Genomic DNA, 24,552 nt, shown 5'->3' with positions numbered 1-24,552 from the left:
GATTGAAATGATGTCTGTGGCTCCAACAGCTACGCTAACTGAACTCTGAAACTGAAGGAACTCACATCTGCCCGGATTAATCATTCAGGATTATAAACAACAAATTCCTGGCACATCCACTAATAAAACCTCATAATATCATGTTGAGCCATATAAGAAACACTGTAGTATTATCACAAAGGTTGCATATTAGATGTAATCATCCACATGTACCTTTACATATCGTTTATCTATAACCAATGGCACGCATTTCAAAACTTTCCATCATTCTGACAATTGAAAAAAGGTTGTCTATTGCATTTTCCTCAGTAAACGAGAGAAAAAAAAGAGAAAATTGTCACACAAATTAATATGTGCAGCCAATTTCCTTAGCGAAACAGGATATTCACTAGACAAAAAAATATTTTACTAATTTACACTAATGTGTAAGGCCACAGCAACATCTCTGGTCACAGATTTGGATGTCTCTGCACTGTAATAACCAAAAGCAGAAGGGTCAGACCGACCTCTACATCACTTAAACACAGTCAGGGAGATAATGAACTGATCAATAGAGCCAGAAACAAGACAAAGTAGAACAGCAAAGAGAGAAGGATGAGGTACTGTAGACGAAAAGACACAACAGGCTCCTTTCAGACTGACTTAATCATGTCAACAATTAAAACCAGGCCATTAATACAAAAAATAATTCACTTTTTTGGCTATATTTATCAAAGTTAATTCGACAGACACTTAAAAAGCGACTTCTTCTGTGTCCTTTTTATGACTTCTCATCATTTGTGTGTGCCATACGAGGCATGTCCAGTGAGAATACTGGGCTCTGAACACGATGCTGTCATCTAAGTTTATAACAGGCCTGAAAATTACACTGACACTAAAGCGCAAAACACACACAAGTCAGCTGCACTTTCCTGCCCTGGAATATTAGTATGCGCATGTGTGCAACGATGATGGCTGCAATTTTTCTTTTGCATGCTTTATCATCCACCAGGAAGAAATGATACATCAGATAGAATGTAGAAAAGTACATGTAATCATTTCAGATTTCAGGATATTCAGACTATCATTTCAGGATAGTTCACCCAAAAATAAGGGTTCTGCCATCACGTTGTTTCAAACCTGTATTTCTGACTTACTTTCTTCTCCATACAATGAAAGTCAAAGGGTTGTTCGGACACTATGTTCTTCAAAATATGTTCTTTTGTGTTCGGCATAAGAAAGTCATACAGGTTTGGAACGACATGCAAGTGAGTGAAGACTCATTTTTGGGTGAACTATCCCCTTAATTAGGTTCAGGGTTTGGTTTGAATCACTTAGCCAAGGTATGAGCAGTAATAATACCGATGCTTGCCTAAGCAAACACCACTAATTACTGTAATCATTATTATCAGTCACTTCTGTGGTCAGGTCTGTAATGGATTGGTTTGTAACTCTAAACTGCACAAGGACAACTAGCAGTCACAGTCAGGCTCAAACCTCCAGAGATAAATGTCTGGCTTACGGTGCATTAACTCAAAGCATCGCAATACGGCACATCACAGGACTGCCCTAATCCTCTTCAGTCTCACACACTCACTCACACACACAGATATATTTTATCAGATTTATCAGATTCACTCCATCTGTCAGACATTATTTTCACACTGTTTGTAAAACACTTAGTGTCCTGTGTCTTTTCTTATGAAGCACTAAAACAGATTAATGCATTAAGCAGGTGATCGGAATATACAAAGTAGGTGATAAAGCGACTTGAATGCTTTTTCTCTGCAATCTGTTCATTGGTTTGGAAATGGAAGTGGGATGTTAGTTTTGTACGTTAAATATAGTTTATAGACTATAAACAACAAAAAAGATAATGGATAGGAAAGATTGTCTAATTACTAAACCTACAAATGTGCCCAAGAATTATGGGTATGTCAGCAAATGATCAACAGATAATTTGTGAGAAAATGAGATAAGAACAAGTGAAATACTTCTAATTGTTAACTTGCTGACATGGGTTTTGCCTCGATTAATCCAGAAAACATCCACATGGGGAGGGAGCTGGAGAGATTATGGTAGTTTGTACATGCGTGACCCTCTGAGAGGATCAGAGAGGGAAAGTCCAGTGCCATTCAACACTACTACACGCCACTTCATCTTAAAACTGTGACACATCAGTATCAAATAAAGTATTACAATTTCTGGAAATTATTTGTTCAATTACAATAATAAATTCAACAATTTCAGTGAAGTTACAAATTAAGATTTCAGTGATATTTCCAATACTGCATGCGCCAGTCATGAACAGTAGGGCTGGGTAAAAATGTGTAAAACAAATTATTTATTTGAGTCAGCCCTTCTACTGAATCATTCTAAACAAACAAACAAACAAACAAACAAACAAACAAAACACGCACAAACTCAGAACTAGAAACGTCTCGGGTTACATATGTAACCCTGGTTCCCTGAAGGGAACGAAATGCTGCGTCGAAAGCGCTAGGGGAACGCCTTCAGCGTGACCGCGCTCTGAACCAGAGTGTAATCTGTCCAATGGATGGGCGAGACGTCATAGGCGTTTGTTTCTAGGAATGAAGCGGGGATGCAGGAAGTATGGCCTAGAGATGCAGCGTCTCGTTCAAAAAAACGAGTGGGCATCTCGTTCTCGAAAGCGCTAGGGGAACGAGATGCCCACGCCACCAGACTTACAAGTACCTGCCCTGTGTGTATCCCTAGGAGCACAGCGAGGGCGCAAAAACAGAAGAGCCTGGAGGGGCCCTAAGAAAAGCATCCACAATCCACCGACTAAGGGTCTGCTTAGAAGCAGGCAAACCCCGCTTGGCACATACAATTAAGCTTCTGGTCGGGCTCCCCAAAGGGAGGAGGACTGAAGGCCTGCAGCACGACAGACCGTGGTATAGAAGAGGGAACCTAGGAAATAACCCTCTCGAGGGTAGAGAAACGCTTGGCCAGACCAGGGGCAAAGACGAGATAAGAAGGGGCCACGAAGGGCCTGCAAATCCCCACTCTCTTAAGAGAAGATATCGCCAAAAGGAAGGAAATCTCAAAGTGAGAATGCGATCAAAAATCTCTTCAATAGGCTCGAATGGAGGTTACAGAGAGCTTCTAAAACCACAGCCAGGTCCCCGTAGGGACACGTCATACAGGAGGCCTCAGCCTCAGTGCACCGTGGAGGAAACATGTAACCAGGGGCTGTCGACCCACTGTAAGACCACCGAGAACTGGCCTCTGATGTACCCAGAGCTGCTGGCTCGGTGCCCTGAAGCAGAGGACCAGCAGGAGACGTCCGAACCAGGAGCTCTACAGACCCCCGCAGGGGTGGCGAGCTTCTCAGCTCCGCTACACTTCAGGGCGGAAGAAACTGAGAACATCGCTCGCTGGAGCCAGCTGCGCCCTGGAACTCTGGCAGGGTTAGCAGACTGGTCTCCCGAGGGCACTAGGGGGAGACGGACACACGCCCGTAGGGCTTCTTGGCCGTGGACCCCTTAGACTTAAGAACGGTCCGCAGATCCGGCTTAGCCCTAGAGGTCCCCGACCCAAAGCATTTGCCACCACGGCCCCACCTCGGTGGGGTGTGAGTAGCCACGCTCTGTTTTGTGCCTGGTTTTGTGGCACGCGGCGAGGGCTGCTCACGCCCAGCAGCCCCCTGAGCTAGAGATAGGCGAGGGAGAAACCGCTGAAACGCCGCCGCCTGTATACAGGCCTCTTGGTATCTGTCGACAACAGAATTGACGGCGTCGCCGAACAGGCTAGAAGGCGCAAGCAGTGCGTCCATGAAGAAGACTCATCTTCTCCTTCATGTCAGATAGGGTCAACCACAGACAGCATTTCAGAGATCAGCTTATATTTCAATCAAATTGAGCCCCTATCCCTCATGCAGCTCTCGAAGCAGGTACATCAGCTTGGTGCGCCTGTAACACTGCCATGGTGTGCAGACACGCACCAGCCTGACCTGCCGCGAGCCTTCAGAGACGACGCCACGCAAGGGGACAGATAGCTCGCGAGCGTCTGTTCCCTCGGGGCATCGCTTCTGATATGAATGAGAATTATGTAAGGCACGCGTCGCCTTGGCAACGCGCGCTGCAACAGCGAGCTCTCACTCAAAGGGGAAAGAATCGCACACGTGGGCTTCCACGAGCGAGAGCGCTAGATCTGGGGAATGCAGGAGGAGATAGGGGGAACCCGTCTCCAACCTGTTCGCCAGATCCATGTTGCGATCCCCGTAATCTCACTCGCCGCCGTGCCTCAGCACAATCGGCCCCCTTTTCTTTTTTTTAGCGCTGACTGCGCGCCGTTCTCATTCATAATATGCTTGTGCAAACACTGTTTCATTGACGCGTCCACCTCCACGGAAGAAAACAGGTCTTAGGGAAGGTATGAAGATGGGGGCTCGCCCGTCCTCATTCCACGCTAGTGAAAGCTCACTCCTCTCAAGCAGACCACACACAGCGCCGGGAGGAACACACAGCCCGTAATGCGATCTGCTATCGCCCCATTGCTTGCACATATTGCTGGAGCCTAATTCAAGTGATTGTGCCAGGACAAACAACACTAAATAAGACTCACAACACAAATCGACAGACAGAGCAGCGGTTGCTGAATGACAAAAAGCAAACGCCGGCTCCACCGCACGTGCTTTTATGCTTCCCGGTCGGTGACGTCACCCGCCTATGACGTCTCTCCCATCCATTGGACAGATTACACTCTGGTTCAGAGCGCGGTCACGCTGAAGGCGTTCCCCTAGCGCTTTCGACTCAGCTCCTGGAAGGGAATCAATTCATTAATGCAAACATCATTGGAGTCACATGTGAGTTTACAACTACAGATTTTAGGATTTTATAATAATTCTAAACAATTAATTTTACACAAGAAATTAAGGCCCCGTTTACACTAGTGCAGCGTTTTAGAATGAAAACAGTCAACGTTTACACTGGCGTTAAAACGCACGGTTCCTAAAATATACCCAAACGAATCAGAAGAATCCAATCAAAATTTAACCAAACCGATATTTAATTAAATCAAAACATCAAATCAAGGGCTTGCGAATCAGAATCAATTTGAATCTGAAAATGCACCCAAATGAATCAGAATTAAAACAAATATTAAAGAATATATAACAATTAAACATATTAAATCAAATCAAGTCAAAAATCAAAATAAATAAAATCAACGGCTTATGAATCAAAATAAAGTCAAATCTGTAAATGTACTCAAATGAATCAGATCAGAATTAAACTAATATCAAGTCAAATCAAAACCAAATCAAATCATATTGAATTCAATCAAAAGAATCATTCAAATTTAATCTGGAAATGTACCTAAATGAAACAAAATTAAACTAATATGGAATCAAGTCAAAATCAAATCAAAGGCTTGTGAATCAAAATCGAATCTGGAAATGTGTATAAATACCTGCTTACTCCAGGTAGCCTATTATATGGACCTCCTCGGCCTGTCAGTTTCACTCTCATGACCTGAAATACTAGTATTAGCATGTGTCAGTGTATGAATAAGGTACTTTCAAAATCCTTTGACTTGTGCTTTATTAAATTTAAGCGAATGATGAAATCTGCGAACAGCTGTGCTGAAAAACAGTGGGATGGAAAGACATTTTTGAGCTGGCACTCACAGAAAGGGGCAACTTGGGCTGATTTGAAGTGACCATCTGTGGCATAATGAAAATCATGTTTGCAACTTCGAGTCTTTTCACGAAACAGCATTTATCCACGTTGCCACGGGCGTACACAATGCGCTGGCAGCTTTGCAATAAAGTGCAGCTTGTTTACCGAGCGAATGCTAAGCGCCAATCTGGGACACAATATCTCACAAATGTTACTGCGGTATGAAGGTCAGTCAAAGCTTCAGGTTACAGGTCATATGCTTACTTTAATTGCCTTCCTAAACTAAACAGAGGGCAGATGGAAAAAGATAGATAGATGGGAAGCGAGAGAGAGAAAATCATTAAATATTCAACTCCTATTTTGTTCAGTAACACTTCAGTGGAGATGTTAGATTGATAATTGGTGAAGATTCAACCAACACTGAACTGTCACTCAGCCCTAACAATCCCATTTATCCCGGACCCCCTCGGATCGCTTATGTTTGCAAGCGCACGTACACACTTTGCTACACGTTCTACAGGGAATTTGGATTATTTAGCTGATTTGATTAATTGCATATTCTGCATGCTATAACTAACTATTCAGGTTCACTAAGACAGCTTTGAAATACGACCTGGGTTTGACTGTACTGTGTGTTATATATAGCCGTGGAACGTAACAAAACAGGGTTTCATACGACTATGGATCCATAACCTTGCTGTATGACCTGGTTGCCCACATCCAGCCACCACAAACCAAGCAAAAACCAGCTATACTGATGGTTATCATAGTAAACACTTCTGTCTACAGGCTAAACCAAGTACTCAATGTAATTCATTAAAATTCATCTTCTTTGCTCTCATTCAGGATTAATGACCGCAGGTAATCTGAGGTTTAAGATTTGAAGCACTAGAGGAGATAAAATACAGCTTTAATGATTTTTCCACATATGAGAATAAACCAGGGCATCAGATGGTTACAACAACAAGTAGAGAAATCGCAAAAAAATGTTGTTTCTTTGCAGTAAATGAGAAAGAAAGAGCTGAATATACTCTATAGCATCCAAAAGTTTAAGGTCAATACGATTTTCTTATTGAAATTTATATTTTTATACAGAAAAGATGCATTACATTAATAAAAGTGACTGATAAAAGACATCAGAAATATTACAAAAGATTGCTACTTCAAATAAATGCTGGTCATTTAACTTTCTATTCATTAAACAATCCTGAAAAAAATGCATCACGATTTCCACAAAAAACTATTAGCACAACTTATTTTCAACGTTGATAATAATAATTGTTTCTTGAGGAGCAAATCAGCAAATTAAAATGATTTCTGAAAGGATTGTGTGAAACTGAAGAGTAATGATCCTAAAAAGACAGTTTTATGTTACAGGAATAAATTACATTTCAAAATGTATTAAAATAGAAAACGGTTATTTTAAATAGTTAGTTTAGCTGTATTTTTACCATATTTATATAATGCATTTATTTTCCTGGTCTTTTCTGACACCTTTCGTCAGTAAAAATTATTCAAAATGTAAAACCATCTCCGTCTCTGAAATGTCACAGGTAGGGAAAATTATACAGATATAAAAATCATGCATTTTATTGATGTTTTTATCCAGCGTGCCCAAGCATTTTATGAGTAAAAATAATAACAATAATAAATAAAAAACATTTTAATATTTATAATATTTATATAATATTTTAAAGTAAATTTGATAATACATTGTCATATATAAGTATTTTTTTCTGAAATTAATCGCGATTAATCCTACCTAACATTAAATTTTTTAAAAATAGTTTTACATTACAATAATTTTACATTCAATCTTCAAATTAATGTAGAAACAACATAAAAACTGTATATTTTTAATATTTGTATAATGGCATAATTTTTTTATGACTGAAGGCCAGTATCACTCTGATGTCTCCATGAAATAATTTTTCCCCTAATATTTAAACATTGATTAGACATTCAACATTACAAAGCTATCAATTTTAACATTTATTATACTACTTAAAAAAACTTCTACTTTAAGAGAACTTAAAACAATCTTCACATAAACCCATTATAATAAATGTCATATTTACCTGTGCTCTTCAGCAAATAGGAAATATACAGAAATTGAATAAATTTATCAAACACTAAATTCTAAATGAAATTAAATATCTAAATTAAATCCTTAAAGCTACAAAAGTTATTGATTTCCTCTTTTTTTCCTTTTGATCTTTGATTACCAGACATCGCAGCAGCTGGTTATTAGGTTTTTTTGTCTGCTGTCCCTTTAAGAGCTACCAATGCTGAACGTGACCTGGATCTGACATGCATCTCTTCTATTCTGACCCACTTGACCAGTTCTTAACGTCTCAAATGAGTTGCATCGGGTGTGTTAGATGAGGGAGACAGTGCTGTGCTGCTCCAGGACAGTTTGGAAAACCACTGCATTTCAGAGACATGTTCGTAAATATGACTCATATAACAAATAAATACATGCACAGTTTTTAGGCAGCTTTAATAGCCATTTTGGTAACTTCGTGACTTAACTGGCAACATAACTATACGACATTGTATGCTCGTAGTTTCTTTCGCAATTTGATATGAAATGATACAGGCTACAGCACATTTGTGCATGCAGTTGAAGATATATATATATATAACTGGTTATAATGTTATCATGATAATAATAATAGTAGTCAAATTTTACTGGTAATTTCACATACTATTAAAATAACAGTATTATGAATTAGCCAACACTATTTTATTTCTATCTATCCCCTTTGACATAAATATGGGGATATAGCTATTGCCAAAGTTGCCACCAAGTGGACTGACTTGCCTTTAAGGACTTTGGCTCCATGTCTACAGTCACTCAGTTCCTGCTCAGAGCTCATGTAAAAGTCCTGGCACTGCTGGACTGTGATGAGCTCTTGGCAGAAGTTCCAGAGAATCTGTCCAGTCTGGGAGGAAGAGCCCTGTTCCTCTGTAACTGTGGAGACAGAAGCAGCGGTGGCTCATGGGCGGCATAGCCAATGATGCTAACAGTGGGTGAAAAGTTTAATGGCCATAACAACACACCATTTACTGCCCGTCATCACTAATTAAGACCAGAGAGGCTGGTGTGGAATTGGCCAGGATGGGGAAACTCTAAATACAGCCGCTGTTGTCTGTTGAGCAGCTGGGCAGACAGAAACAGTTGACTCTGTTGTGTCTGTTCTGTCCAGGTCACTAATTGTCTCAGCGGCTGGTGTTCTGGTGCGATGGCAACGAGAGGTTGAAGGCCAAAGTGTTGACACAGCATTTGCCAGGTCCAGCTGGAGTCTTTCACAAAGGTCCAGACCTCCAGAATTGCTCACGGGGGACCGAATCAATGCCCAGTCTGATCTGATTCATTCACATGACAGGATATGACATAATATATAATAGAATTCCAAAAGTGCACAACTGATCCTTTGTTAAGCTCCTCCCATTTTGGATAATATATTAAGAGAAGCTTTACAAAGAATTTCACAAGAAAAACTTAAAATTTCAGTAAAATGTACTCATTAAATGGAAGAAATTGAATGGATATTATTGTTACTTCATGAGGTGGAATTACAAAGTGTTTTTTATGTATTTTCTTTTTTAAATAGAAATTATTAAATTACATAATAATGTGATTACAAACTGTAGAGACTGTGAATAGGAATCAAGTATCACAATGAAAAGAGTGAAAGTGAAAAAAAAAAACACCTTATTTGAAACCAATGGACAGAACAGTTTCTAGTGTTTCTACAATGTTAGACTTACATTAGAAAAAGAGCAAAACTGGTCTGAAAATACATCATATGGACAGTTGTTAAGGTTGAATTAGAAACATTTTAAGGCAGGGCTTGGAAAAGTGACTCAGTGTAACAATATAAACTGACAGAACTGTTCCTAATGTTTCCACAACATTTGTAACATTTAAACAAATAGGACTGTCCCAAATTTATTTCAGAAAAACAGTAGAAGTTGGTCTGACAATATGATGGATGGCAACAGACGGTAAAAGGTTAGTTCACCCAAAAATGAAAATTACCCCATGATCTACTCGCCCTCAAGCCATCCTAGGTGTATATGACTTTCTTCGTTCAGATGAATACAATTGGAGTTATATAAAAAAAATGTCCTGGCTCTTCCAAGCTTTATAATGGTAGTGAATGGAAGTTGTGATTTTGAAGCAAAATAAAGTGCAAAATCCATCATAAATCATGAGAGTAAATCATGGAGCAATTTTCATTTTTGGGTGAACTGTCCCTTTAAAGGAAGGGCCGGTCAGTAACATTTTAAAGGCAAGGCTTAGGAAAGGCTAATATAACAGTGTTAATTGATAAAACTGTTCCTAATGTTTCTACGGTGTTTGCAATATAGTGCTTCGAAAGACTTACATCAGAAAAAGAGTAAAAGATGGTCTGATAATATGGCAACAGTTGCTAAGGAAGGAATGGTCAGTAACATTTTAAGACAGGCTTAGCAAAGGCTCAATTAGAGGCAGCACAGATCCTTGCTTAACTCCTCCCCTGCTATAAAAGCCGATAAATGTCTAGGTTTAAGGTCAAGAGCTTTGTATTGCTGCAATTATGATTTTGATAGGCCATTATGCCACTGATTGGACATTTTCTACGCTGTAAACTCAGTTTCACAGTACGTCACTTTGCCAGCTATTTCCACGTAACCAGACATCTTACTTTATTTCACACTGAGGCCATCAGGGCTCCATTGTAGATTTATGAATATTAAATTGAGTCTCAGCACTGAATGCAGATTCACTGACAGCACCTTAATAACAGAATAGATCGTTGTCTATTTCTCCATTAACCCATTTCTCACTTTAGCCCAATGGCAGTACCCAGATTTGATTCAAAGGAGTCGTATTTTCTGATTTCCAAGCGCCAAAGCAAAGTCAAACCTGGCAGTGATCGTCTGAAACATTTCCAAGGCTGGCAGAACACACCGAATGGTTTAAATTATGCTGAAATGAGTTTCAGTAAAACCATAAACCCTTCCATCCCTTCTGTTTCCCAAGATCAAGTTAAGACAAAGCGGCGGCCACGAACAAGTTCATCCTACCAGACTTAGCCAATACAATACAGCAGGATCCCAAGGCAAAACGGAGAGCCTGGTAAAATTATGATAAACTACAAAAGCAGGTACACGAGCACTCTGCTAACCTTCACAAACAACTACTGCCTATTTAGTCAGCAAGATGATATTTCTCTTTGCAGATTAAGTGGCACGGAAAACACAAAAACATGGGATGAAAATTGTCGGCTGGTGGAAGGGGGAGATTTATTCACTAATACCACACAACATGACATTTCACCACAGCTTTAACAGGTTCAAAGCATCTGCATCCCGGATAAACATCCCTCTGTATCGTCTGATTATTGATATTACTTTCCTCAGGGTGGGGAATGAGTGACTGGGAGCGACGAATCATTATTTAAATGAGATTTTTACGCTTTCTGTACAAATGTTATTGCCACACTGCAGTAAAATCCTTAACAAATTTTAATTTCCCAGTTTAAATATCTCAAACATTTTTTAATAAGAAAAATCTGCTTAAAAAGCAACACTGCAAAAATTATTTTACTTGTTTAAAAAATAATAATTCAATGCAGTAAAATAAAACATATTCATCTTGTTAATCTAATAAATTTATTTTGTTGGATGTTTAGAAATTTTTACTGCAAAAGAATTTGCAAAATGCAAGTCTATTTTTTCTATCCACCTGAAAAAAAAATAAGTCTTAACATAGTAACTACACTGTAAAACCAGCTTCAACAGATTTTTGAGTTTTCTCAACTTCTTGTTTTAAGTTTATACAACAAAAAGTTGAGAAAACTCAGAAATTTCCTAAAACATAAGTTGAGAAAACTCAAAAATCTGCTGAAGCTAGTTGCCTTAAACTTTTAAGTTTTTTTTTTTTTTTTATTATTATTTTTTTTTTTTACAGTGTATGAATATCGGACCTCTCCTCAATAAGCCACATGATAATTTCAGGTATAATGTTTATGGTTTTATAACCCGACATTATTGACTCCTTCAGGAAGCACCACTAATAACAATGTTTGCTCTTCTAAGGGATTACATATAAAACAGAAAGTATTGAGAATATACTTCATACCTGCATATTCATAGTCTGCAGCTGCAAAGACTCACAAAGACTCAATGTTTAGAGTCTCATCAACCGGCACAGAGAATATCAGCTTTAGAGAAAAGCTCTCCTAACATCAGAGTTAAACACCTCGGATCTCCTCATGCCTGAGTGGCATTTCCAACTAAAGGTCTCTGCCAGAGACAGATAATAAAGATGCTGTTCTCCCGTGACAGATACTCTCGAGGCCTGCAAAAAATGAAAGTAAAATGGTTCTAAATTAGAGTTTGATGAGTCTCTGGCCTCATAATTCCCCATAAAGGAAATGAGTCATTATTTTTGCAGTTCTGTTTGGTGACACTAAAAATTACACATTTCACCTTTAAATGAACTAAATATGAAATAAATATAATTCTGGAGAGAATATAGCTGATTGTAAATAATAGTTTAAACATCAGCCTCATTCTGCTCCCACGACCCAGGCCCTGGAGGAGCCACATCGTGCACGATAGGTCATCTGCGGCCAAAGTCATCACAGCTGTGCTGATTTTATGCAGCTGAAGAGCTGTGTGAGCTTGGGCCAAAGCCAGATCTGTCTGCTCCAGGAAAAAAGAGCGTTTATCCCCTCAACAGTATTTTTGCAGTTGGAGTCGCAGTCGTTTAATCATTATGCCCTACAGATATCTGCATGGGAATGAAGAGTGAGGTCAGAGGTCAACGGTATATCCCTCATGCCATAGCAATGACCAGGAGCAGTGTATTAAAGAGTGTGCGAATGTTGTGGAGAGGCTTCTGGGTTTTAGGCTGCCTGAGGTGCAAACTGCTGATTTTCTTCATGCCATTATTTCGAAAACATCTATAAATCCGTTTGATAAACACAACTGAAGTCCCAAGGTCACGACTTTTCATCACAGTTTTATGGTCTCCGTCCACACAAGCTATTTTTCTGCAAGTCATCCAAACTAGCCGAAGCGGAAACCGAAGCTCAGGGGAAACAAGACGACCGACATTACTAACTCATGGGAAGATTAATGCTATGTTTGTAGCATTTTACATTTTGATTAATACAATGCAAAAAACATTTTCTGTGACTATTTACACTAAGTGCCAACAGCCCATTTTGTTCCAGACAAAGTTACAAAAGAAACCAAGCTGGTGGATGGAAACATGGCTTGGAGAGTAAAAGTGCAGTCACATCTACTGTTGCTCTGCACAATTTAGTGGGCAAATTCTATTCATTTCAATAGGAATCTGTGTGACTGGGAGTTTTGCGTGAGGGTGAAAAAGTTCCCCATGCAGATTTTGATTCTAAACATTGACAATGGAAAATGAACCATTTCTGCCCACAATATTTGGCCTAAATTTTGCAAATATGATGCAAATTCATGGCAATTAGCAACAGAAAACTGGTTGGTTTGAAAGTGACCGCACTTTAAGGCCATTGGATTTGGCTTTTAATGCGACTAACCTAGTTCATTCCCCATTCTTCTCCCTTTTTCTATCACATATCAGCTTGGAGAGGTGTTCATTTTTAATGAAAAAGGAACATAATTTAAAAAAAAGTGAAAATAAAGCACCTAATGGCTATTCAATAGTAGTAATAAAGTGTTAAATGGGAAGTTAATTGAAACTGGATATAATGTGCATTGATCGGATGGGCTGATCATTTCAGTATCCTAATCAGTACATTTGCAACCAATTTTACTTAACTTGAAAAGAAGAAAAGAAGTCAGATGGGACCTCATTTTATATCAGGAATTGACTGGATCGGGAAAATTATGAGACTGATATTTTGTTACTAATAATCCAAAAAATATATAAAAATAGTACTTGCCAGCATAGATACGAATATATTTTTAACAGTATTTATATTCATGTTGTATTCAAAAGCCTGAACACATCAACTCAAAAAATGCTCAGAATGACTGAATTTATGGGCTTAACCAATCGCACGATTTTAGGGTGGGACCATCTGTTTGCCTGACCAATTAGAGACAGGGAAATGCTTAGGAAACCTGTTAAAAATAAATAAATAAAATGCAATAATTCACACTAGTGGTGCAGAAATTACACACTTAGCTTTAAATTATGTCTGGATATGCTTTTAATTCATTCCTTTAAAAGAAATCCAGGCATCATCTTTCCCAATACTTATCTATCATCTTGCAGAGCAATAATCCAGGCAGTCTGAACCGCCAAAACACCTATTTTTATTGTTGGTAGGGCGGTTTGTTATGATGTGCATGGAATTCATCACAAATGAATGCTAGTCAGCACCTGTATCCCATTATTATGTGGGAGCAGCAGGGAATGAGGGGTCTTCGTGTGGCCGGGAGGGATTGCTCCCTGCTCTGGGAGATAAACCTAGACTCATTTCTGCTCTCCATCTCACTGCCGGCAAATTGAAGGACAGATCAGAGCGAAGTGTACCCACAATCGGCACTGCACTCTTCAACAGAACAGCACATTTAATCCCCGCAAACCCCTGTGGGCACGAGACTCTTCAAGAGTATGGAATAATACGATCAGGAGAGCCCACTCGAGGTCTATGCAGGAAGTAAGATAGACTAAAGGAAGGCAAATGACAATGGCATCCATTTTGTCTCCCTGTTTTGTATTCAATTTACAAAACACACCAGCGACGGCAGCTCCCTGGGGAGGGCATTGGTGCTGTAAGGTGAAATCGCTTGTTAAATATGTCACTTTTTGACTGGAGTAATTATCTTGTTAATTATCAGGTGTGGGGGCTGTGATTCAATGGCTGTGAAGCGATCAATTAACAAGCTGAAATCAGTCAGCGGAGGCATGACGAGACAACACCTCAAGAGCCAAACGCACTGAGCTAGCGCAAGAAACTCACGAATGCCAAAAAGCAGCTCTGGATCGCTGACTGACTCAATCGTTTGAGATGTTTTTGTGTAAAAAGTCTAAACGCTCCAATTCGAAAGAGAATTTTCATCTGTCGGTGGTTTCTAAATATTTATCTCTACTTCATTCCAACTTGGCAAAGCTAATCGGCTTCACATGTAGTCTATCAGAATGACACAAAGCTATGAAGAGAAGAAAGTTGAACGCAGACAGACTGTTGGGTTCAAACCACATCAAAGCTCATTTCCACACCACAAAAAGTCAAAATGAAAAGAGAACCTACGTGTAAACAAACCCCATCTGCGCAGGGCTCTGGTGAGTTTGAATGCCCCAGTGTTCATTACGCCATGTGTGAGAAACAGATTGAAGTGCCGTCGGGCTGCAGGAGACTGTAATGGCTGTGCTGCCTCTGACTGGGAAGCCAGTCTTAATTAAATGATCAGAAAAGGCCACAATGATGGCCGTAATACACTCCTTGGATTCAGTGGCTCAGATATCAGTTTGGGTCAAAATGCAAACACTGGACAAAATGCCAGTGGCAGTACAAATGTATCGCCAACCAGTTGCCTCTATAAATATCTGAATGATAAATATGAGTTAAAGAAGATTAAAAATCGCTTTTGTCCTGGCCAAGATAGGCAGCTAATAATAGTTATAAAAATGAACATGTTTCAAATAAAATATATAAGTTACAATAGAAATAAAATAAAGCATTAAAAAAAAAAAAAAAAAAAATAGTGTCACTGAAGATAAAATAAAAAGGTTTTTTTTTCCTGTGATGGCAAAGATGAATTTTCAGCATCATAACTCCAGTCTTGAGTATCACATGATCGGTCATTGGTTCTTGGGTCTTAAGGTCATTGCACACTGAGTCCGAAATTCTCATCCAAAATATTTGCAGGTTAAAAAATAAATACAATCACATTTACACACTGCCTCCGAAACTTTCGTCCATCATAAAAAAATTCAGATCAGGTTCGATTTTCTGCGTTTTCACACCCGTAACATGCATTTTGATAGGAAAGGATGATGAATACGAAAAAAAGAAAAAATGCTTACGAAAATTTCGGACTCAGTGTGCAAAGACATTTAAACTCAAGATTTTCAGCAAGTATCAACTCAAAGTCACGAGTTGTACCAATTAATTTTATGATGTTTTTAGGTCCTTTTTGGAGCTTAGCAGTACATCCATTTTTGTTGCATGAAAAAGAGTTGGACATTCTCCTTTTCAGTTCTTCAGAAAAGAAATAAAACACATGAGGAAGAATAAATGATGGCAAAACATACATTTTTGGAAAATCTATTCCTTCACTGCACAGCAGTGCGGACGAGAGATTTATCTGAACACGCAAGAATCTCCCGTGACTTAATCATCAGGAGACACAAATCCTGTAAAGGAATGGAGTGATGGTGATAATTATATCAAATTAAACAGCTGCCACGAACAGCCCCTCCAGCGCCGTATTTCGCCTGAGAAAACGTCACTCTTCCCAAGCCTGTATATATATATATATATATATATATATATATATATATATATATATATATATATATACACACACATGAGAAACAAGTTAGGACAATGCTGACTTGAGATGATTCTTATCAAATATTCTCACTCAATCTTCAGAGCACAAAATAGCTTTGCATAGCCAAACTTTTGGCTATAATGTGTAGTTCACACTGGAGCTTATGACAACCAACAATTGCCCACTTATATAGGAAGAGATTGTTTGACGGACATGCAACGTGACCAAACTGAGTTTGTTTTGTTATCATGTGCCATTTAGGATTTCATCAGAAATAATATATATATATAAGTTGTGCTGTCTAAGCTTGAGACTGGGCACAAAATAACTTCCCAAACTGGGTTTGGTGAAACAAAAATCATTATCAAGACAGATGAAAATGCCACATTTTCAGAAGTACAGTGATATACAGTTCCCTCCAAAAGTATTGGAACAGTAAATACAAAATTGCTCTGTTGGCTGTGGACTCAAGACATTTACAAATATGATTAAAAGATGAATATGAGACAAAACTACAGAATGTCACATTTTATTATTGAGTGATTCAACACATAGATGTTTTACCAGCTAAGAAGTTCAGCACTTTTAGAGTTTCATCCCTCTATCTGATGTGAGCATAAGTGTTGAAACAGTTGCCTCACAGGTCTTTCTAAGTGATCATCTGTGTCCTGTTGCATTAATTCTTCCGATATTAAAAGCAGGGAATGTGTTGTATCAGTTATATCCATTACTTCTGTATTCTGAATCTTGAAGATGAGGGAGCTGACTTTGAGAGAAGAGCAAGTGATTTGGATGCTAAAAGAAAAGAGGAAGTCAGTTAGAGCTCTAGCAAAAACAAAGGGCATGGAGAAATCAAGAGTTTGGAAACCACCAGCAACCAACAACTACCTGATCGGCTGAGAAAACAACAGTAGTTGATGACAGACAAATTATAAAAGCTGTGAAAATAAGACATGTCTGTAAAATCATCAACAACTTCCAGAAAGCTGGGGTGATGCTCTGACAATCTACTGTCCTCAGGAGACTTTGACACAGAATTACAGATGCTACACAGCAAGATGCAAACCTCTGACTAGCACCAAAAATAGAAAGGCAAGATTAGAGTTTGCAAAAAAAGCACAAAGGTGAGCCAGAAGAGTTTTGGAACTGTGTTTATGGACCGATGAGACAAAGATGAACCTTTATCTAAGTGATGGGAAAGCAAAATGTGGAGAAAAAAAGGGAACTGCAAATGATTCCAAGCATACAGCCTCATCTGTAAAGCATGGTGGAGGTGGTGTCATGGCATGGGCATGCATGGCTGTCTCTGGAACAGGCCCTCTCAACTTTACTGATGACTTAATGTATGATGACAGTAGCAGAATGAATTTGGAAGGGTACAAAACCATCTTGCCTACCAATATTCAAGAAAATACCCCCAGATTCATTGGGAAGTGCTTCATATTGCATCAGGACAATGACCAAAAACACCCTGCCAGTTCAGTCAAGGAATTTATAAGGGCAAAGAAATGGCAAGTCTTAGATTGCCCAAGTCAATCTCCAGATTTAAATCTGATTGAACATGAATTTCTCCAGCTGGAGAGGAGAGTAAAGGCAGAAACTCCCCAAAACAAGCAACAATTGGAATTGGCTGCATTAAAGGCTGGGAAAAGTATTTCAAAGGATGAGACCAAGAGTCTGGTGATGTCTATGGGTCACAGACTCACTGCTGTGATTGTGTGCAAGGGATCTGCAACTAAATAATAGCTTTTAATCTTTTATCTGCCTTATGTTCAACTGTCCCAATACTTATGCTCACATCAATGAGTGGGATGAACTCTAAAAGTGCTGAACTTCTTAGCTGGTAAAACATGTATGTGTTGAATCACTCAATAATAAAATGTGACATTCCATAGTTTTGTCTCATATTCATCTTTTAATCATATTTGCAAATGTCTTGACTCCACAACCCACAGAGCAATTTTGTCTTTATTGTTGCAATACTTATGGAGGGCACTGTATATGATCTGATGTCTGAACGGCCTGTGACCTTTCACCTTGATGGGCTCATAAAGCATAACTCTCTCAAGCCCCATTCAAACACACAAACACACACACTTCCCTCCAGCTCTGCACACACACACACACACACACACACACTGTTTAGTCTCTGGCTGATGTCAGAGGATGTCTGTAGCTGTTCTATTTGGGTTTTGTTTGAGTGTGTCCCTCAAATACATTCAAATATAAACATCTAGACTGATATACTGTATTTGAGACATATATACACAGAGATAGACTACAGGGTCATAAATATCACAAGTTTTTCCTTACAAAAAAAGTACCATGGTATAGTGAAGGTATCAAATCCTAATGATACGGTACTTTGAAACATATACTGTGGAACTGGAGGATTCAAATATATGTACTGCAGTATTTATATATGGTACTTCAAGGCATATGTTGATACTACATATCTATTAAAATGCATCAGTTTCCTCAAAAATATAAAGTAGCACAACTTTTTTAAAGAAATGTCTGGGCACCAAATCAGCATATCAGAATGATTTCTGAAGGATCATGTGACACTGAAGAGTGGAGTAATGATGTTGAAAATTCAGCTTTGCAACAAAGGAAAAAATGACATTCCAAATTATATTCAAATAGAAAAATGTTATTTTAAATTATAGTAATATTTCACAATTTTGTATTTTTGGGGTAAGCAAAATAATCTTTATAATCGTTTTCTGTTTGAAATAAGATTATTTTGCTTACCCCATTGGCAGATTATTTAGCTTGTTCTAAGCAAAAACTCACTTAATTTAGACTTGTTTTTTCTGAAAATAAGACAATAATTTATATAGAAAATCATCCTTGGTGTAAGAATTTCTAGATATTTTAGCTGAAAGCATTTTTTTGCAGTGTAGTCATTCAGTACCATACATAAAATGTACTATGTACTATGGTATTATTATCTAAAACCTTCACTTTACCATCATGGTATCACAGCACAGTTTTGTAAGTGCTCTCATATGCTAATGCACAACTGTTCTCCATTCACTTGTGATAATGAAAGAAAAATGCTGTTTATTTCCTACTGAAAACCAGTAATTAAACACAATGCCACAACCCTGTTCTGCTTTCGGACTCTGTTTTTAGCACAAATCACATCAGATGTGGTTTCTGATTACAACCGATTTCCAGCAGAAAAAAAACACCTCGGTTTATACAAATTGTTTGCAAACAGTTTTATTCACTCATTTTCCCAGCTCATGTTTCATGATCGATGAGGAGATCTGTTGTATTCACACTCGTCCGAGTGAACATCTTACCTCTGTGACGTCTTCTTATATTTTCGCCTGAAACAAAAAACATGGACATTTCAGTTCAGGTAAATACAAATTAGATTCAGTATCTAAGGCCACTGGGGCTAGTTGTCACACAGGCATATATTTCAAATACTCAAATATATGTCCAAATACTCAACCATGTATTCTACCTTATAATAGCATTATGTTTTTGTGAATTTCATGCATTTATATGCAGGCAATTTTTATATGTATATATATATGTTGTCATTTTATTATAATTGATAAATTTCATTTCTGTTTTTATGTTTTTTGTTATTAATTTTAGTTTAGTTTTCTAATGTTTCTGTTACATTAATTTCATGAATTGTTTTGAGTTTCATAATTGTCTCACTGTTTAAATTTGAAAATAAATAAATAAATTGAATAACATTTTAAATACAGATTCTTTTTAAATGCTTGCTTTTTTTTTTTTTTTTTAATTTCAGATTTCGAAGACGTAAACAGTAAATCATTTCCATTTTGAAATTTTGTCCCACTTTCTATAAAATATCAAGTAACTTTTTCAATAGCATTTTTGTTGCCACATCTTTAATGCACATGTTTATATATTTTATTTTTATTTATTTTTCCCACTGGAGTGAAAAGTATGACCACTAGCCAATTGATATACAGGTAATCAGAGTAAATCTTTTCAAAAATGTCAAATATAGTGGTTATATAGTGTTAAAATACTCAGTTGATTCAAATGCTCGAATCAAGGCACACATGAACATTTGTTCAAAAAAGGAAAACAATGACCCTCTTATGACGGACATCTGAACATTTGCTCATCTAAATCCAGTTACTGCATGAATGCTCGTTCCGTTTTGCACGTAGAGAGGAAATGCCTCGTCTTTTAAAGCAGCGTTCAGTAAAACATCTCAACTGCAGCTGCTCTCAAGCCATATAAAGACAGACGTTCTGATTGGTCAAATTAGATATTGATGACATCACCTTCAGAAGAGCCTGGAGAGACTAAGACACAATCGCTGCTATTTACGTGATCAGCGACCCTTAACCTTTATTTCCTGTCATCTTCATCATCAAAACGTCTTCCTCTTTTTCTCTCTGCCCATCTAATCTACCACAATTAAAATGCCTGCCTTTATTACAGCCTTAAACTTTAATAGGTGTGTGTTTTTCTTGGTGTCCAATGGTGTCAACACGGGTCTCATTTCCCTTGGAGCCGCCAAGTGCACAATTAAATTCTTAATAAGCTCAATAAAATGGGCCTAAAAGGGAAATAAAGCTGGAAACAGGATGACTTTGGTTCAATCTTGCCCTGCTCTTGACCGGTGCCGTTATGACAATGTTGATGGCCCTTGTTTCAGGACAAATAACAGCTGTCTGACTTCTCCACCTGGGTTCAGGGACCCCAGGCTGACAGCGACTCCACTGTCACGACGAACGCAGTTGTCATAAATCTAAACCTGGTAGATATTTTGCCGTTTATAACAGGGATTAGCATTCAGGGGCTTAATGTGGAATGACACAGTGAAGGATTAGATCAATCCCTACAAAGGCAAACAATAAAATCCGCTTGTGATAACATGCACGGTCATTACTGTCCACATAAATTCAGAAGAAGCAATTCCTTTCATTTATTGGCAAGAAATGAGACGGTGATAGGAAATAAGTTGCACATGCAGCTAATAAAGTCATCCACATACATGTTTTTCTGCAACATTATACTCATCATTAGCATCTGAACTTCATTTCTGGATCACAGGACAATAATTAATTTTAATAACTTGTGGCTTCAAAGAAAAAAAAGGTATGCAATTTCAGATTTTTGGGGTTTAGTCTATTTTGGTGCATTTATTTTCCTGATCCAGCTTCAGTGACAAGTTCAAATATAACATTTCCCTTTTGTAATTCCTCCACAAATACTTGCACTTTGCAAATATTTTGTTTTAATATGCTGGATCCGTTGGCAGCCTAGTTTTCAAACAAATGCATTCTAAATTGCGATCAACTGGAAACACTTTTAATGGAGGATGAAGTTGCTTTTGCGTCTGGGAACCGAGAAGAGGATGTTTGTACTGAAAGTGACCCGTTAACCCTGACCTGCATCTCACTTTCACAAATATGTCAGAGTCACACTTTAGAAAGCCATCAACTGCAAATCACCCAATAAAAACAGGAAAAGCACTATAAAAAGTTTAACTCACAAGTTTCTACACATTTTATTCTTTTACTCTGTGCACTGTATAATTAATATACTTAATTCTTCAAATTTAATAAATTGTCATTTATTTGCATTTTTATTAATTAAAACAATCATATTTAAATAGATTTTTTTTTGCTTTTTGTAATGTATGATTCTTATTCCTTGCTACTCTTATTATAAAACATGATTTATCTTTGTTAAAATATTAATTTCATGTACTTATATGTACTTTTATATTATACTTCATATTGCTATACAATATTACCATTATATTTGTAATAAATTATTATAGTTTTTATATATTTTTTTATTTTTTGTGTGCATTATATTATTATTTAATTTATTTCATGTGTGAAAATTCAAAAGTAATATTTTTAATCAATTTATCTCACAATAATACTTTCGATTAATTTTTAATTCATTAGCAATTTATATTAATTACAATGATCATATTTAATATTCAAATTGTATTCCTTTACTCTTTATAATTTATCATTTCAATTTCAGGTTGTTTTTATTAAATATTAATTTAAAATATTTTGAATTCTAATAAAATATTCATCATAAAAATGACTTTCTTGTACTTTTATACTTCATATTCTGATAAAACATGACTAGTAATATTGTGTTATTTTGATTTTTGCTTTTTAGTCAAATTCAAATACATGTTGCTCACTCATGCACAGAGACAGAAAGCATAAAACTATACTCACAGTCCTCGCAGTCTGAGCCAGATCTTCTCAATCTGATCCGGTTGTAGGTACTTCAGAGAGTTGTTCTCGAAATCCTCAATCTCTTTGGTGGGCGACTCCATGTCAAAAAAGTCGACCAGGCAAAACGACATGAACGAGTTTGTATCTGGAGAGCACGGACGCAGAGGCAGTTTGTAGAGCTATCGGCAGCAGCAGCAGACACCAAGTCTGTCACAGAGACAGCTGCAGCACGTCCCTCATCCGGTTCCTCTCTCTCTCTCTCTCTCTCTCTGTGGTTGTGGGCTTGTGTCACCAGCTCTGGTCAGGTGTACAGAGAGGAGCACGTATGGCAGCACTGTAGGGGGCCGCTTTCTCTCCCTCATGAATATAAGGCAGTGGAGAAGAGGAAGAGGAGGAGGAGGATGAGGGGAGGGGATTAAACAACTGCTGTTGATGTCTGTATCAGAGCCTCGGCTCCATGCAGCCACACAAATGGAGAATAAAACCATTGCAATGGAAGTATGGACAGATGCACTGTCTGGGATGAGTGAAGAGACATAAAAGACAGGAAGAAGAGAAAAAAAAGGTAAAATGAAAGAGGCGGACTTGGAAAAAAGAATGTCTCTGAAGTGTAAATAAAGTGTCTGTGAGAGAGATAGAGAGGCTTTGACTTAGTATGTAAACAGGAGGAAAAAGGTAGTATTGTGGTCCTACAATTGAACTATTTGTTTCTGAAAATACACTTACACATAAGACTTTAATATAAATAAGTGTATTATGCATTAAAACACACTATTAAAGCTAAATGTCATTGGTTATATTGTGCAATCGTGTGTTGTAATGCATTAGAGTTTTGAAGGTCAATGTGAAATCAACATATAATAGATGTTCCAGTCTTGTTGTAAATTGTACAACAGTGAACATTTTCCAAAAAATGTTTGTTTGTATCTCAAAGCAATTTCCATTTCATCCGTTGGATGTCACCAAGTCCTATTTTTCAACCTCCTCTCCAACCACCTGGATCAAAAATTATGACTTTTCACCGTCCAATCAATTTACGAAGAATAAAATGAAGTAAATTTTCTTGTTGAAATATCGTACTATGTTGTTTGTACATTAATTTGAAGATTGCATGTGAAATTAAATTATTGAAATATAAAAGTATATTTAAAAACTTTCATGTTAGGTGGGATTAATCACGATTAATTTCTGAAAAAAATGTGGGATTAATTCATTAATTTTTGAATCTATGGACAGCATTACACACATTATTTTATATTAAATATCTTATATTTTTTATATATGAAACACTGTTTTAAAAGTATAACTGACAATGAAAAGAATGGCAATAAAAAGTGTTTTTTGGGTCAGATAAAGTACGAATAACTAAAAATATGCACAGGGTACTCAAAATAATGTGCAATTGTTCACCTTTTTATTTCAAAAATAGAATGCCCTTTTGACTAAACTCAACCCTTCAGATGGTTTTAGGATTGAAATACCCCAAAATATAGTAAAACCACATCACATTCTGTATAAAACATATCAACCATAATGTAACAGTAAGAAGACTGTCATTAGACATAAACCGAGGCACTGATGGTGCATAAACGTCACCGTGTGTAAAACACACGATTGCATCTCTGTCTGAAGAACAGCTATGACTTGACGTGAAAATACAAATTATATCATCATAACAACAAATAAAAACACAATGGCTGGCACAGCAGTCAAATCGAGACAGCATCAATATCCGACTGAGCTTTAGACTAAAGCACCATTAGACGAAGTCGTTTTGATGACGGTTGACCACGCTCCATTAGCATGAGACACTCAACAGCACATCTGCTCTGTTTGCATTCCTCTTTGATGCAGATGTGGAGAATTAATAATTAAGGTGACAGCATTTCCTTCTAGACTCTTTTTGAGCTATAGACAGTGCTATATTGACCAGAATGACTCGAATCAATGGGGATAAGACTGAACAAGACTCGAAACTCAGCCGTCAGGTGAGAAATAGCTGGTGTTGAGAGATGGGTGAGAGGGGAAAGGTGCAGGTGGAAGAGCTGGTGAGAAGTGTGACCAAGATGATGAATTCATCGTAGGATTCTGTAATACTGTATTTGGTGATCACAGGGAATCAGCTGAAATAAGATCAGTCCAGAGCTGTGAATAATTCCATTAACACCTGCAGACTGGAGCCAAATACTCCAATAAAACACATCTCCCTGGAACAAACA

At 37.7% G+C, this 24,552-nt stretch overlaps 1 protein-coding gene across 2 annotated transcripts in view; it reads right to left on the bottom strand.

Moving 5' to 3' along the window:
• pde1ca (phosphodiesterase 1C, calmodulin-dependent a) overlaps positions 1-22,591 on the bottom strand; it is a 55,363-nt gene extending 32,772 nt beyond the window's left edge. For both annotated transcript variants that reach the window (XM_079409478.1, XM_079409479.1), the window contains exons 1-2: positions 22,334-22,591; positions 19,433-19,459 (exon numbers count right to left, since the gene is read on the bottom strand). In XM_079409478.1, the coding sequence (XP_079265604.1) occupies positions 19,433-19,459; positions 22,334-22,464 (158 nt within the window). In that variant the 5' untranslated portion in view covers positions 22,465-22,591. The remainder of the gene's footprint in view (positions 1-19,432; positions 19,460-22,333) is intronic.
• Between the last annotated feature and the right edge of the window lie 1,961 nt (positions 22,592-24,552).

Source organism: Barbus barbus (assembly GCF_936440315.1).
Source record: "Barbus barbus genome assembly, chromosome: 46".
Taxonomy (NCBI): domain Eukaryota; kingdom Metazoa; phylum Chordata; class Actinopteri; order Cypriniformes; family Cyprinidae; genus Barbus; species Barbus barbus.
This window is presented reverse-complemented; position numbering and strand designations above follow the sequence as displayed.